The following is a 12,537-nucleotide window of genomic DNA, read 5'->3' as shown; positions in this document are numbered from 1 at the left end:
ATTCCAACATACTCTAAAACCTCTAGTATTAAAACAGTGTGGTACCTGCTGCGAGAATAGACAGAGCAGTGGAATCGAATAGCCCGGAAATAGACCTAAGCACACGTGGAAATTTAGTACATGATCAAGATGTCATCTCCAATCATTGGAGTAAAGATGGACTTTTTAACAAATGGTGCTGAGATGATCCTTTGGAGAAAGATAGAGATAGATTCACGTCTCACACCATACCCAAGAATAAACTCCAAGTGATTAGGGATCTAAATATAAAAATTGGGACATGCAAATACCTCGATTTAGGGAAAGCTTCCTACCTATGACTCAAAATCCAGGGACAACTAAAGGTTAATCAATTTGACTAAATAAAAAAATTTTTAAATTGTGTGATAAAACCCATCATGAACAAAGTCAAAAGACCAGAAACTGGGAGAAAATGTAACATACCTATGTAACAGACAAAGGGTGACTATTCCTAACTACCCATGAAGAATTCTTTAAAAATGAAGGACAGAGGACCAAATATCAAATAGAAAAGTGAGAAAAAGATGTGAAAGACAATTTACAAAAAAGATCTAAAAATGTGAAAAACACCCAGATTCACTCAGAAATGCAAATGCTATGGTCTGAATATTTGTGTCCCCCCCTCCCCCAATCAAATGCACATGTTGAAAACATAGTGCCCAAGGCGATGGTATTTAGGAGGACCTTCAGGAGGGGATTAAGCCATGAGGGTGGACCCCTCATGAATGGACTCAGTGCTGTTGTAAGAGGGGACCTCTCAGAGCTCCCAGGCCTCTTCTACTATGTAAAGACACAGCAAGAAGTCAGCAGTCTGCAGACTGGCCAAGAGCCTTTGCCAGAACCCGGCCATCCTGGCACCACGTTGGACTTCCAGCCTCCAGAACTTGAAAAATAAATTTCTGTTGTGTATAAGTCACCAGTGTGTGGTCTTTTGTTATAAAAGCCCAAATGGACTAAGCAAATTAAAAGAACAGTGACATACCATTTCCACCTACCAGACTGGCGAACCAAACCAAACCAAACCGAAACAACAAACACATTCTTTTGGTGAGGCTGTGGGGACACAAGTACTCACATTACTGGTGGGAGTATAATTTTGTACAACCCTTCTGGAGAGAAGTTTGACAACAGCTAACAGACTACATCCACACTTAGGTAGCAAGGCAGCAGTCCCACTTCTGGGGTCTAATGTATACTTCCTCCACTAGGAAAATATCTATGCACCAGGTTATTTATTGGAGCATTGGTTTTAACTGCAAAATAATTGGAAACAACCTAAAGATCTTACGTAACAGAGTGGCAAAATAAACTATGGTTGAGCCACACAGCGGAGTAGAAAAAAGGAGGAGGCTGTCTCTGAACAGGTGTGATTTCCAGGACATAAAGCAATGTTGAGTGAAAAAAGCAATATCCAAAGGAGTATCTATGGCACACTACCCTTTATATAAAAAGAAAGGAGAGACCTAAGCACAGACACAGATGCAGAGAAGGTGTAGGAAGGATAACCCAGAAACCAAACAGACTGGTGAGCAAAGGCTGGAGAGAGGGAAGGATGGGATGGGATTGCAGGGAGAAGGGAATGATTCTTGTGTGAATGTGTCTTTTTTGTGTAACTGACTCTTAGAACTGTAGGAAACGTGGCATGTTACCCCGTCAATACACAAGGTCAACCAGGATATAGGGGGAATGGAACACAGAATACAAACACAGCTGACCCTGACAGCATGCCCAGTGAAAAACGGACACACGGGAGGGGTGGAAAGATAAAGAAGTAGCTGAGTAATTGGAAAACAGTCTGTCGACCGGATATCAACAGGAAGAGTCGAGGCAAAAATCACTCTTCCTAAATGCTGTCCTATAGTTTTAAAAGTGTTTCTCATGGAGGTATGGTTAGCAATTGTGGAACTATAGTAATAGACTTGAACCAATAAGTAGACTAGATTAAGAGAGCTGGGTTCATTCTCTTCTAGAGAAAGAAGTTAGAGATAAAGGGGGACAGGTAGACTAAACCCTGTGGTGTTGAAGTAGAAGCAGAGGTAGCAGCATAAACTCATGGTTTTAAAATTCTATGTAGATATGGAAAGAGAGCATGTGTATATGCATGCGTTAGTACACATCTTAGGTTTCCTGACTGTGCCCTGAATAGGCTTGGAAACAGTGACAGCAAGTAACAGTGAGCACACCAGGCACCTGGATCTCCAGTAAAAGGAACCAGGGTTCCTCAGACAAGGGCTTTATTCCAGGGATGCAGCAGGTAAATATCACCAGTAAAAAGGTGTATTGACGTCATGAACTCTTGGATAAGAGGCACCAAGGACATAGCATCAGTTTTTCATGGTATTTTGCCAGAAATGCATAACTTCACTCCAGCCTTAAAAAAAAATCCACACCAGACAAACCCAAATTGAGGGACACTCAATGAAATAAAACTGATCAGTATTAAGTTTTGACCAAAAGCATCAAGATCATGAAAGACAAAGAAAAGGCTGAGACAGTGTTACAGACCAGAGATGAAAGACAAGTAACAAATGCAATGTGGGATCCTGGATAGGATCCTGGAATGGAGAAAGGGTAGTAATGGGAAAACTGGTGAAATTTAAAAAAAAGGTTTGTGGTTTTGTAAATATTGTATCAGTATTAATTTCCTTTTCTTGACAATCATACTATGGTTATGTAAGATGTCAGTTTCAGGGGAAGCAGGGGGGAGGACAGTAAGGGAATTCCTTGTATTATTTCACAACTTTTCTCTAAATCTAAAATTAGTTAAAATAACTATCTGCCTGGGAAATAAAAGCAGAACACAACACTGTAAATACTACAATCCCACATTTATAAAAAAAGAACCAAGGGGAGCCAGCGTGGCTCAGTTGGTTGGGCGTCTGACTCTTGATATGAGCTTGGGTCTTGAACTTGGAGTCGTGAGTTCGAGCCCCGTCTTCCATGCTAAAAGAAATTACACTAACACCATAACATTAAGTATCTCCCAGTGGTGGATATTATGGTAACTTCTGCTTTTGTTTTCATATTCATTTGTATTTTTTTTCTTATTTTTTTAAAAGATTTTATCAATTTATTAGAAGAGTGCAAGTGGGGGAGGAACAGAGGGAGAGGGACAAGCAGACTCCATGCTGAGCATGGAGCCCGACGTAGGGCTCGATCTCACAACCCTGAGATCATGACCTGAGCTGAAATCAAGAGTTGGACACTCAACCGACTGAGCCACCCAGGTGCCCCTCATCTGTATTTTCTAAGTTTTCTACTCATTTGATGGTTTCATTTGATGAATCCTTGGAATCAATGGCAAATGAGTCAAGGTGAAGTTTCTCAGAGAGCTTATGTTCTAGTGGGGGAAATGCAAAACAAATTAATGAAATGTCTTTGTGTAGAAAATTAAAGTAAGCTGATGTGATAGGTGGGTGGCCAGGGAAAAGCCCCTCCAAGAAGGTGACATTTAAGGTGAGATGTGAGTAACAAGAAAGAGGGGGATGGGGTGCGGAGTGGGGAAATGAACAGCGCAGAGGCTGGGAGGTAGGGGTAGGCTTAGCTTGTTTGGAAACCTAGAAGAGGCCAGTGTGTCTTGTCGGAAGTGGGTTGGGGGCAGGGAAGGGGCACGAGATGAGGTCAGAAGGATAGTGAGGGGCCAAGCCTCTGGCGCTTGGTGTGGCCTTGGGAGCCCCTGGAGAAAACTTTGCAAGAAAATCCTGGAACTTGGTTTAGACAGGGTCCTCTGGCTTTAGCTCGTGCATGGATGGGGTCATTTGCTTGGGTGGGGAATCCTGTGGGGAGAGCAGCACCTGTGGATGTGCCCACTTATGTGCAGGGTGTGTGTGTGTGTGTGTGTGTGTGTGTGTGTGTGTGTGTACATGTGCGTGCACACATGGGGGCAAGAGACAGCTGGTGGGGGGGTCCACAGCCCAGATGAGTGGAGCCCCGACCCCTGGATGGGGAGCTGGCGTATGATCCTGAGCTCCCGAGTGTGCGTTTGTTCTCTGTTAACCAGAAGTTCGTAGAGAGAGAAGGGAGGCTGACAGAGGAGTCTAAGGGTATATTACGTGTCCAGTTATCTACACAGCTGTCTTTTCATCTGCCCTGTGACAGGTACCTTAAAAATGCCGAAGGAAACTTGGAGATGCCTGGGGATGTGAAGGGACAGGAAGCGCCCTGAGGGAGGCACTGAGGGGACCTGTGCATACCTCATCTCTCTAACTCTTCCCAGCCCCCTGTGAGTAGTTCTGACCACACTCACTTGACCGGTGAGGAAACAGAGCTCAGAGAGAGAGAGAGAGTGGCCGAAAGTCACACTGTCAGTAGGTGGCAGGGCTGGGACTTGAGACCAGAGGGATTGATGTGCAGATTGGTCCCTGTGCCTGTCAAGCTGTGGGTCCCAGATCTGCCACCTCTCTAAGTAGTCACTTTCCTGGTGGAAGAGCCATGGTCTCAGTTAGGCTGTCTGTCCCTGTACCATCCAGTGGTGACATTTTCAGCTGTTGCCTGAGTGGTGGTGTTGGGTGGGAACTGGTACCTCCAGCTCCCACGGGAGGGACATAGTGAGTGTTGGGGGGCTTTCGTACATGAGAGGGGGTCTGAGTCGCCCTCCAGAGCTGAGCGATCCTACTGTCTGGGCTGCCACCCTCGCCAGCTGGCGCTGGCCCCATGAGAGGCTCTGGTCATCCATTTTCCTCAACCCCAGAGCCTGGGAAGCCCCTAGGATGGCCTGCTAGAATTGGGGGTCCAAGGAGATGGGAGAGGCCTTCACAGAGCTCATCCATCTCAGAGAAAGTGTTTGGAGGAACAGTGTCTGTCCCTGGGGTGGCCGGCTCTCTCTGTGCTTTTGGCTTTGGGTCCAAGGACTTCCCTGACAGCTGGGGACCGGGTGGCAGGCAGAGCTGGCTGGGTGTGGTGACCACTCTGTCCTCAGGAGCTGCATCAGAGACCAGGGCCCACTCAGCGCTGCTAGCTAAGGAGGTGACTGCCTCACCTGAGGGTGGGCTGGGAGCCAGGCCTGGGCCCTGGACTTGGTCTCCCTTCAGGCTGCTCACGAGAAGGTCCTTGGGGAACAAGGGTGTCCGGTGCAGAACAAGGTCACTGTAGCAGGTCAAGAACTCATCACTGTCTGAGCGTGTTCTGGCTCGGCGCTGGGAGTCCAAGGGGAGCAGAGGGCCAGCAAGGGGGGCACAGGGGAGCGTCGAGACCTCAGGAAGACTCAGGGCCACTGGCACAGCGCTCTGAGGGTCAGGGCCCTCGGCCAGGGCCCTCTCAGACCCCAGCCCTTCTGGGAGCCCTGGACCAGGCTGGGCACCCTTGGGGCAGTTGTGGGCCTTCACCAGCCTTCTCCCTGAGCTGTGCCTCAAGTGGGGTCTAGCCAGTTTCTCTCTGCCCAGTCCCAGGACCCGCCTGCTCGAGGTTTCCAGAATGGCCTCACATGCAACTCTCACCAGGAAGATCTCAAACACCACCTGCTCGGCGTCCTCCTTGCTGATGGCCTGGACCAGCGAAAACTCTGCCTCGGAGGTGGCTGCGTAGCCCAGCCTGCCCAGAAGCGTGTGCAGTGTGTGTTCGGAAAGCACAGGCCGCACCTGGTAGGTGAAGCTCCCAGTGTATGTCTGGAACAAACAGGGGTATTTATTAGAGATGGGACACAACCCAGCGGAGTGGCTGAGTGGCCAGGCAGGACCAAGGGCTGAGGCCCCGGGAGCACTGGAGGCTCCTGAGAGCAGTTGGGCTGGAGCATGTGGCCAGAATAGAAATCTGGTCCGTGATCAGATTACCCTCTGTCCCATTTTACAGAAGGGCACACTGAGGCCTAGAGACTGGACAGGACCTGGTCTCAAGTCACGTAGCAAGACAATAACGGAGCTGGGGTGAGGCCCCAATATCCCGGCTCCCAACCCAGCAGCCCTGGCCGGGGGCCAGAAGAGAGGAAAGCTTTCCAGAGCCAGACTCCTCCCTTGTGTATTATGAGCTCCTCGGTCCCTCCTCTTCTGGGACGCAGTATGGTCTAGGGCTGCAGGCTGCACTGCCTGAGTTTGGGGCCTATCTGTGCTACTCATTAGCTGGTGACCAGAGATAAGTTGCAGTAACCTCTTCAGCTCTCAGTTTCTCCAACTGTAAAATGGGACCAGAGTCAGTGGGCAGGATGGATATGCTGTTCCCTCCAGAGGCAGAGCTCTGGCCCCTACCCGAGACCCCTTTGCTAAGAGGCATGGTGGTGCCTACCTTTAGGGACCTGATTTCCTTCCTCCAGGGAAACAGAAGTAGGTTGACAGATATAAGCTCCAGGAACTCTAGTGCCTGCACCAGTTTGTGGCAGACGTGCTGGGCAGGGCCGGGTGCCCCCCAGGAGTGAGTGGTCCCCAGACCAGGGACCGGAAGCTCAGGCGGACGGAACTGAGTGGGTGCTCCTGTGTCTAAGAGCTGCTGGGCCCTGTGGGTGAGGGCTGCTTGCCTGCAGACCCGGAGCCGGCCCACTCCTGCCTCCTCTTGGTAGTAGCTGATGAGGTCAGCCAGGAGGGTCTCAGGAGCAGCCTCGCCGAGGCCGGGGGGCCGGGGCTGGCTCATGGTGGCTCCGAGGGGCTGGTGCCGAGGAAAGCTATGTGGGCCTCCCCAGGCCAGGCCCAGGCTGGCCCGCCTCCGGCCCGCCCCAGTGCTCAGTCAGGAAGCTGAGGAGGAAGTGTGCAAGCCGGAGAGAGAGCTGCGTGCCGCCTGTCCCGCCACGGCCTGTCCCTCTGGGGCGGCTCCAACCTGAGGCTGGCTGGGGCTGTGCCATCTCCTCCCGGTGCAGCAGAGCTGAGGTCCGGCTCCGTCCTCGCCCTGTCCCCAAACAAATGGGAAAGCAGACACCCACATCCGTCTGCACCCCAGGACAACAGGTGCTGCTGCACCGGCCGTAACCCTCAGCCCACTCCGGATGTCACCAGCCCAGGTTCTCCTGCTCACGCTGGAGAATGTTCTCTGGCTGCAGAATGTGCTCTGCTGGTGTGGGGAGCAACTGCAAGGGCCAGGGTGTTAACACGCAGGGCCAACCCTCGGCCAACCAAGGAGGGTGAGTGCACGGAGGCCCTTGCTTCCTGGCCTTGGCAGGACAGGTCTGAGGTGCCTTGTCCACACCTCGGCAATAACCCGCTCATGAAGGCATGCTCTGTTGGTTCTCCTCCCTCCCTCGTCCTCATTCCCTACCTCTCTTGTGCTTCCTGCGATCACCTCCTGAAGAAAATGTACACAAATCCTTGGACTGCTTTTGGGGTAACAGAGTCCAATGTTCTCTCAACCCTTGCCCCTTCCTCTGTCCACTTACCATCTCCCTCCCTCCCCGCCTTCTGCCATCTGTTTTTGTTTTTGTTTTATAGTTCACTGGTGTATTCTCAGACTTGAGATTCAAATTATGCCCTATGGCCCCGGAACGGTGGGGAACATCCTAGAATCTCACCATAGCCCAGCCTCCCCTCAGGAGGAAGTAGATTAAGATGACAACAGAGGAGATTTTCCCTTTTCATACAAACCCAGGTAGAAATAGGGCAGCACCATTAGGGTCCGGATTCACCCCCACTGTCTGAGCTCCTTACCACGTGGTGGGGCAAGGTGCATTTGGAGAGATGTGGGTGGGGGTCAGTATTCGGAGCTGGGCTTCCTCCCTGCCTTCCTTTCTCCTTCCTTCCTTCCTTCCGTCCTTCCTTCCTTCCTTCCTTCCTTCCTTCCTTCCTTCCTTCCATTCATTCACCCAATACTTAATTAAGTCATGATTCACTCATTCAGCCACTCAGTGAATCACTCCTTCCATGCAGGTCAGCATTTCTCAAAGTGTGCCCCACAGAGAGCCCTTGTTGGGGGTTCATAATCAGTCTTATGTGAGTAAGAGTTTCCTGTGGCCAAATAAATTCTGCTGGGCTAAGGAAGGTCCCCAGGCTCCTCGGCTTCAGGACTTCTCATGGAGCAGGTGTATAGGGGCGTGAATTTCTGGGACGGGGCAGCACATGCACTATTTCCCAACTTCTCAGATGCTGGGTCCCCTTTCATGTCGTCCTGTGTTGCTTGGGGAAGTGCTGTCCTTGAGCAGCCAGCCTGTGGCCCCATCCATGCCAGCCTGGGGGCTTCAGAAGCCAACAAGATACAGGCCCAGCCTTTGGGTGGCTCACAGCCCAGAGAGCCCCACTGAGGGGGTAGTGTGACTTTGTAGTAACACAGTCCAGGATTCTTGATCACCAGCTTTCTGTGACACTGTGCTGGCCTCCGGGCCCTCCAGTCACGAGGCAGGTCACCTGCCTGGTGCTTGGCCTTGGAGCTGCCTCAGAGCTGGCCTCACCACATCTGGGGGCTCCCTGCTCCCTGCCCTCAGCTCCCTGCCTTCTGCAACCTCTCTTGAGCCCCGAGACCAGGGCAATTCTTGTCCCTGTGGTTGGAAAGCCACTTCCTACTACTTGAAAATGGGTCCCTGGGGAGCAGCAGCTCTCCTCCCGAGGCCATTCTGGAGCATAGCAGGTGTAAATCTCTCACTTCTCTCTTCCTGCCGCTTCAGTTTGGCATGTCTTCTCTTACTTTGACCCTGAGGCCTCCCTCTGGGGAGGACCCTTGTGATCATATTGGGTCCACCTGAATGACCCAGGTTAATTGCCTCCTCTCAAGGTCCTTAATCACATTTGCAGAGTGCCTTCACCATGGAAGCTAACATAGTCACGGGTTCTGGGAATTTGGACCTGGATATCTTTGGAGGCCATTATTCAGTTCACCGGGCCAAAGCTACCTGAGCCCAGAGCTATGCTTTTTCCTTGATGCCAAAGATTTATAAGAGCACTGAAGGGGAATGGCGGATTTGGACGAGGGGTCATGCAGAGTTCCAGGCCACAGAGCTGTGCTGAAGAGACAGTCGCCAGGCCAAGGGAGGTGGTGGTCACGAGGTGTGTGTGTGTCTAAAACAGAAGGGCCTTAATTCTCATTGTCTCTTTGTTTCTCTCTCTCTCTCTGCTTCTGTCTCCTTTGGCCCCAGACAGATTTGCTCATTGAGGAGAGGGCTGGAGTGGCCAGTATTTTTTCCCCTATTTTTAAAAAAAGATTTTATTTACTTGACAGAGAAAGAGTGACCACAAGAAGGGGGGCGGCAGGCAGAGGGAGAAGCAGGCTCCCCGCTGAGCAAGAAGCCCAACTTGGGGCTCCATCCCAGGACCCTGGGACCATGACCTGAGCCGAAGGCAGATGCTTAACCGACTGAGCCACCCAGGGGCCCCTTTTTTCCTATTAATAGCCAAAGTTTAACAATTCGGTACACACAACTTAATCTCCACCCTCACCCTCCATCCCATGTGATTCTTCTATTGCTTTTAGTTACTTACTGATGTAACCACTTCACTCAGCTTTGGGGAGCCCATCATGCCTGTAAGTTGTCTCTCTAGGGTGGCCCAAGAGCATGGTGGGGAAGCCTGGGCTACATGCCTGGAACCATTCTCCTCTCTGTCCTCTGGTGCTGGAGTCAGCTCAGCTTCTCCAGGGCTATCTTCCCTCCCACTGGACCTCTGCGACCTCTTGAACTGCCGGATTTGGTGTTACTTGCATGGTGTTACACTGTCTGGGCCCTCGGGTGAGTGACTGGCTTAGTGAGAACCTTTCTCCACCTGCCAGGCTGACTAACTTGGTGACTATGCAGGAGACGGGGGGAAGTGAGGGGGGCACTGGAGATATGCAGGAGCTGCGGTGGGGGTTTGCGGGGAGGGGGTCCCGAGGCCCAGAGAAGGAAGGGGTCTGGCTCAAAGTCACGGTGAACTGATGACAGAAGCAGGGACAGCCAAGCACTATGTCCCAGCACCTAGGCTTCCCTCACAGTTGTTTCTACTGCCCAAAGGCTCCCAAGTGCCCTGCAAAGTTTAGGAGCTCAGAGGCCACAGGGACTCCAGAAGTGGGTGCTGCCTGGTCAGGGGCTCCCAAGCCCTGGAACTCTGCACTTAATATCTTCAAGGCCGTAACATACAGAGAGGAATTTGTTTCCATCATAGTTGAATTGAATGCTCTTGCCAGTTGTCCACTCTACAAGCCCCCCCACCTCACCCCCAGGGTTCACCACCCAGAGAAGAACCAGCTTGAGTCCTGCCCCCGGGCCCCCAGTCTGGCAGGGATGGTTCAAACACCCAGAGACAGTCCAGGAAGGGAAGGACGGGGAAGAGGATGATATGTCGGAGCTCAGCAGTGAGATAGGCCTTGGGGCTGGGTCACGAGCCAGCCAGCATAGACTTGGGGCATCCACAGCCATTGCTCCTGTGGGAGAATGAAGGTGACATGGTGAGCAGCAGAGCCAAGAGAGGCAATACACCTGCCTATGTTCTTGGACCTCCTGGATCCAGCCAAGCCTGAAGTCAGAATTATCACCTGGACAATTTAGTTACATGAGTCCATAAATATCCTTTCTTGCCTAGGAAGGTTCAAGTTGGGTTTCTGTCTCTTGCAACTGAGTCATGGGGGTGGGTAATGGGCCTCAGACCTGCCAGGGGATGGAGGGTTCCCCTTTCAAAAGTTATAGTCCAGGTGGTGCAGTTTTGTCATGGGTCACGGACCAGGCAGCTTCCAGCTGTGGGGCAGAAGGCTGGCCAGCCCCAGGACCTCAGGAGTTAGGCTGGTGAGGAGGCAGTGTGGTGAGGCTGGGCTGTGACGACAGGGCCTGGGGACCTGGAGCCCTGGGATTCCTGGGCGAGATGCTGAGCAGGCACAGCTGGGCTGTGACCCTGGGGGCAAGGGCATGCTCAGCCCCAAAATACCAGGCCTGACCCAGGTAATTGGCTCTGATTGAGAGAGTTCACCTGACTTGGGAGGTTCAACGTGAGGTCAAGCAGAGCAGAGCCCAGACCGAAAATTCGCTCTCTCGGACGCTGAAGCTGCCTGTCCTGCCACTGCTTGAGCCCACAACCTGGTCAGTCATCAGGCGGACACCAACGGTGACACCTGAGTAGGAGTGGGTGGCCTTGGAGTATGCATGTGGGACCCCTGAGCATGTGAGCTCTGAGTGTGGGGGGACTGGTGTGTGCGCACCAAAGCCAGCTATGCAGGTGTGTGCACAACCACAGGTGGTGTGAGCTGAGTGGTGCTACACATGGGCGTGTATGTGAGGTGTCACAAGGAACTTGGTATGAGAGACCCCTATGTGTGCACGTGGGGGGGGGGTGCTGAGCTATTTCGAGCCAGTCGATGTTCCGAGGGGCGGCTGTGGGCGGCCATACTTTGTACCAACCCCCCTGCCTCTCTCGGGCGATTTCGGCTGCTCGCGTGTGGCAGACGTTGGTGGTGTCCTGTCCCAGACCTTGGAGTGTGCTGTGCCCACGCATACTGGCCCGGTGGCGGATCCTGCGGACCATGGTGACTTTACCTGCCAGCAGCAACCCCCCCCCCCCCATCTAAAGACTTTCTTTGGCGAGAGAAGCCTGCTTGGCTGCAGCAGGGACAGGGAGAATGTTCTCCGAAGGGCATCCTCAAACACGGGCCCTTGGGAGTCTGCGAGCAAGTGTGAGTGCTCTATCCCCTTTCCTGTCATGTGGCTCACTTCGAGGTGTGCTCTCCACTGTCTCCATCCTCCTCAGAGGGGGACCTGTGTGACCATAGCACCCTGAATTGGCTTCCTTTCCTTCCTCGTTTCACTGTCCACTCCCTCTGGGTGCTCCCCGGGTCACCTCCCTTGCACCCTCCTCCTGTCGCAGGGTCTGGTCCTGCCCCTCCCCCCGTTCCCACCATCCTGAGAATTGTCACCTCCCATGTCGTTGGGGTCCTAGTGAGCCCCGGCTGAGCCCCATTGCCTGGGGTGTGATCCTCAGCCCCACCCCTCAGGCCCTGGCAGAGAGGACTCCAGTCTCCTTGTAGGAGTGTGCCGAAGGACCTTGCATGTGGCACCTTATGTGGACACAGGGTGTGTTATGGATGGGGGAGGCAGGAAACACCAAGTAGCTTTGGAAGTGAGAGAAGGGAAGCTCATGCTCTTCAGAGGCTGACCTGTTTGCTTTGAACAGTGGCAGCAGGTGGCCAGCAGGTGGCAGTGTGGGCTTGGAGTGGGTGCCGGAAGGCTGGGACCTGGGACTGGCTCTGCACATTTCTCCAGGACTGAACCCCACTTTCAGGGCACTCCAGGGTCTAGGACCCTGCTGGTGGATGCCACTCGAGTTCGAGTGGGAGGGAAGGGTGACAGAAGAGGAGAACCAGCCTCTGTCAGCCAAGGGATCAACAAGCAATGCTGAGGTCTTTCGGAGAGCACAGAAAAGAATTTCTGCAAGGGGACGAAAACAATTCATTTCTGTTTAATTACAATCCTCCCCCACCCCCACCTTCCTGGTAGTCGAAACCATCAGGGTTCTGAGAGTCAACTGCTGGGCTAGGAAAATGTGCAGCCCCTGGTGTTCCTGGAGTCAGGGCCACAACCTGATGGCCCGTGTTGGTGACCCTGACACTGGCCATAGCTCAGAGAGATGATGCCCTGTTTCAGGGAGCTTAAGAAAAACGAGCTGTGGAAGTCCCTGACTACCCCAATAGCCCTGTCAACAGGGAAGTGACAAG

General features: G+C 52.6%; 1 protein-coding gene across 1 annotated transcript; it reads right to left on the bottom strand.

The window, feature by feature from the left end:
- Nucleotides 1–3,179: 3,179 nt before the first annotated feature.
- LOC121103422 (spermatogenesis-associated protein 2-like protein) lies at nt 3,180–6,692 on the bottom strand. Its single transcript, XM_040633393.1, has 2 exons — nt 6,238–6,692; nt 3,180–5,624 (listed from the first exon to the last, which is right to left on the bottom strand). The coding sequence occupies exons 1-2, from the start codon at nt 6,577–6,579 to the stop codon at nt 4,689–4,691; spliced, it is 1,278 nt and encodes a 425-aa protein (XP_040489327.1). The 5' UTR covers nt 6,580–6,692; the 3' UTR covers nt 3,180–4,688.
- Nucleotides 6,693–12,537: the final 5,845 nt, after the last annotated feature.

Source organism: Ursus maritimus, unplaced genomic scaffold (genome assembly GCF_017311325.1).
Source record: "Ursus maritimus isolate PB19 unplaced genomic scaffold, ASM1731132v1 scaffold_19, whole genome shotgun sequence".
Taxonomy (NCBI): Eukaryota; Metazoa; Chordata; class Mammalia; order Carnivora; family Ursidae; genus Ursus; species Ursus maritimus.
Note: the sequence above shows the minus strand (reverse complement) of the source record. Positions and strands in the feature narration are given on the sequence as shown.

Excerpts from the sequence above, each read along its gene's own strand:
- LOC121103422 (XM_040633393.1), bottom strand. The coding sequence starts at position 6,579 with ATGAGCCAGCCCCGGCCCCCCGGCCTCGGCGAGGCTGCTCCTGAGACC. Across the intron at positions 5,625-6,237 it reads AGGAAATCAGGTCCCTAAAG|ACATACACTGGGAGCTTCAC; the intron begins GTAGGCACCACC and ends TGTTTGTTCCAG.